General features: G+C 28.5%; 2 protein-coding genes across 2 annotated transcripts in view; both read left to right on the top strand.

Annotated features, from left to right (window-relative positions):
* Window positions 1-1,461, top strand: part of cand_007360 (uncharacterized protein) — a gene marked incomplete at both ends in the record, with an annotated part of 1,846 nt that extends 385 nt beyond the window's left edge. The window contains 3 exons of the mRNA XM_067210976.1: window positions 57-548; window positions 618-1,301; window positions 1,356-1,461. Coding sequence (XP_067067993.1) covers window positions 57-548; window positions 618-1,301; window positions 1,356-1,461 — 1,282 coding nt within the window. The remainder of the gene's footprint in view (window positions 1-56; window positions 549-617; window positions 1,302-1,355) is intronic.
* A 134-nt stretch (window positions 1,462-1,595) lies between these two features.
* On the top strand, window positions 1,596-3,395 carry cand_007370 (uncharacterized protein; the record flags this gene model as incomplete). Its single annotated transcript, XM_067210977.1, has 1 exon — window positions 1,596-3,395. The coding sequence occupies one exon, from the start codon at window positions 1,596-1,598 to the stop codon at window positions 3,393-3,395; it is 1,800 nt and encodes a 599-aa protein (XP_067067994.1).
* Between the last annotated feature and the right edge of the window lie 58 nt (window positions 3,396-3,453).

Raw genomic sequence — 3,453 nt, forward strand, 5'->3', positions numbered from 1 at the left:
ATAAATTTAATAGACAATTCAAATGTATCCTCTGAGATAAATCAATCTTTTTTTAGTAATTCAACAAATAAAGATGAATCAAAATCTGATATAGTTAGTGTATTGAGGATTATAAAACGAATTAATCTAAGTAAAGATAAAGAAGATAAGAATTCTTCTGGAAATAAATGTAAGATTCATATTTTTTTCAGTTATACAAATGAAGAAATTATTAATTTTTTAAAAGAGATAGAGGAAATTCTTGATCATAAATATGATGCTAAAATTTTAAGTGAGAATATAGAAAAACTTAATGAGTTGTTTGACAAACTATCAGTGGTAACTCATATGGACATAAAGATGTGTAGTAGAATTATGAGAAAGTGGATTTCTGTAATTATAATTGATAATGAAATAAATTTACTAAGGTCTGATAGTTTTGTAATATGTAAAAAGTATTTTTCATTATTCTCAAAGAGAATAAGGGGTTTACCTAAGCTAATCTCTTTAATGAAACAAACATTCGATATATTTCAAAATAAATCAAAAAAGAAGTTAAATTTGCATGGGTAAGTAAATAGAGGTTTTTATTCTATTTAATACAAGATTAATATAATACTATTTACTTTTTTGAATAGACTTTCTTTGTTAAATCAGTACTTAGTATCAACAAAGTTACTAGAAACAGAAAAAATAGACTCTTTTGTTAATCTGACAATGATTAGAGCAACTGTACTAACAATTAATGATATTTTATCAAGACCTGAAAAAAGTCTTTTTAGTAAGCTTCATCTGGTTAGATTGGCTTTGAAACATATAATATTTAAATTTGAAAGAAAGGAATCAGCTCTAAAGGATAAAAAGCAGAAGAAATTATTTAGGACTTATAGATTACTTCACTCTTTTTATATTAAGTTTTTTAAGACAAAAAGAGAGTCTAAATCAGAGATTGGAAGTTTAAATCCTTGTACCACTGAATTCTTTGATACTGAAAGAAATATACAGGGATTTAATATGAAACTTGAAAAAATAACAAATTTGGTTTTTGCGTCAGACAGTAATGAGACAAATGAAGGTAAATATAGTGATTTTAGTATAGAAATGAAAGATAATATGGAAAGTTTCCTGGTTATGTTGGCAAATATCAAACATAGTCTTATTAAATATAGGGAACTGGAGATAAAAGATGTTGATACTTTAACTTATCTATCTATTATAAGAGAGATAACGATTAAAAGATTTGTTCAATCCTATATTTCGACTAGTAAATGTTTTAATAAACAGGGTAATAAATATAAGAAATTGGTTAATAAGGAAATAGAGTAAGTTATTTTCATCTCAGATTATTTTTTTTTTTAATAATTGTATTTTTGTAGGGGTATTAAAGCTGGCTATAATTTTTTGGGAGCTTTTCTGTGGCAAGATAGTTTTATTGTTGAGAAGAGTCATCCACTTTATATGGAAAGTAAAGATAACACCTAAACTCAATAGTAGAATAGATTTCAGGTAAACTTTACTTGACATGATGCGCCATGCATGTATGTAGATTACAATACAGACATCTCGTGGTTACCTAGAAATTAGTTGTTTTATGCTCTTCAATTTCTATTTATAAGATGTATATTTCTCAATCTTTTTTCTTCTTGGTATTTTTACAAGCTTTTTCTTTAGCTGCAGTTATTATTCCAGTAGAAGAAGCTGATGCATTAGGTAATAATCATATTGTTACTAGTATACATCCAAGTTCAAAAATTCTAAAAACTGATAATGGACAACCATTAAATGGTAAATCAAGTATAAGTAATTATTTCAATATTAGTTCGATGTTATCAAGTATGGAAACTTTAAAAACTAGTACTAGGCAGTCTTTAAACAATATAACAAGTCCAACTTCAATATTTAGGACTAATTTAAGTACTGAAAAATCTGCTTTTACACTCAACAGTACTATATCTCGGGTAAGGTCCTTAAAATCAGCCGATGGATTGAAACTGACTAAATCCATTTCAACAGTTAAATCTCCGTTTTCTAGTACAACTACTCCTAAGATAACAATAGCTACAACTGGAACTACGACTGTAACAACACCTACAACAACAACACCTACAACAACTATACTTACAACAACAACTATACTTACAACAACAACAGTACTTACAACAACAACTATACTTACAACAACAACACCTACAACAACTATACTTACAACAACAACACCTACAACAACAACTATACTTACAACAACAACACCTATAACAACAACTACACTTACAACTGCACTTACAACTACACTTACAACTACACTTACAACAAGTCCTACACTTACAACTACACTTACAACAAGTCCTACACTTACAACCAGTTCTATAACAAGTTCTAAAACAACAAGTCCTACAACAACAAGTTCTAAAACAACAACAAGTTCTAAAACAACAACAAGTTCTAAAACAACAACAGGTTCTAAAACAACAACAAGTCCTACAACAACAAGTTCTAAAACAACAACAAGTCATACAACAACAAGTTCTAAAACAACAACAAGTCCTACAACAAGTTCTAAAACAACAACAAGTCATACAACAACAAGTCCTACAACAAGTTCTAAAACAACAACAAGTCATACAACAAGTCCTACAACAACAAGTTCTAAAACAACAACAAGTTCTAAAACAACAACAAGTCCTACAACAACAAGTTCTAAAACAACAACAAGTCATACAACAAGTCCTACAACAACAACAAGTCCTACAACAACAAGTTCTAAAACAACAACAAGTCCTACAACAAGTTCTAAAACAACAACAAGTCCTATAACAACAACAAGTTCTAAAGCAACAACAAGTCTTACAACAACAACAAGTCCTACAACAACGATGAGATCTGTAACAATAAGATCTACAACTATGTTTACAACCAAAATTAATAGGGGTTTCCATAAAGGAAAATGTGAAAGTAAATTTACAATGTGGTATGAAAATGGTATTCCTCTATCATCTATTCAGTGTTCTAATTACTCTGTTGTGTACATGTATAATGAGCCACCTTTTTATGTAAGCAAGCCTATTAGGCAAATTAAAGTTTTTTCTAATGGATCGATTACAGTTAATAATGTCTTTTTACCTATTTCGGGTATATCAAAAAGATTTCCTTCGATGCAATATGGATTTATGTTAGGTTATACAAATATAGGTGTAAGTATATTATTAAATAACTCTTATTACACTTTATCTGCTAATGGTACTGATTTTTATTTTGGTAGTGAAAGTGATTCTTTATTTGTTTTAAGTAATGAAGATGGAATTTTCCATGATGGTGTAAGGCTATATCCTACTAATAGTAAAGCATCGTCTGCAAGTGCTAAGTCAGTATTTCTTTCTATAGTGGTTACTATTTTTATTACGACATTTATTTTGTAGATAATTAGATCCCGCTAGATAATAGGGAGCCAATTTTTTTTGAAATAATCCTAATTTA

Source organism: Cryptosporidium andersoni, assembly GCF_001865355.1.
Source record: "Cryptosporidium andersoni isolate 30847 chromosome Unknown contig_64, whole genome shotgun sequence".
Taxonomy (NCBI): domain Eukaryota; phylum Apicomplexa; class Conoidasida; order Eucoccidiorida; family Cryptosporidiidae; genus Cryptosporidium; species Cryptosporidium andersoni.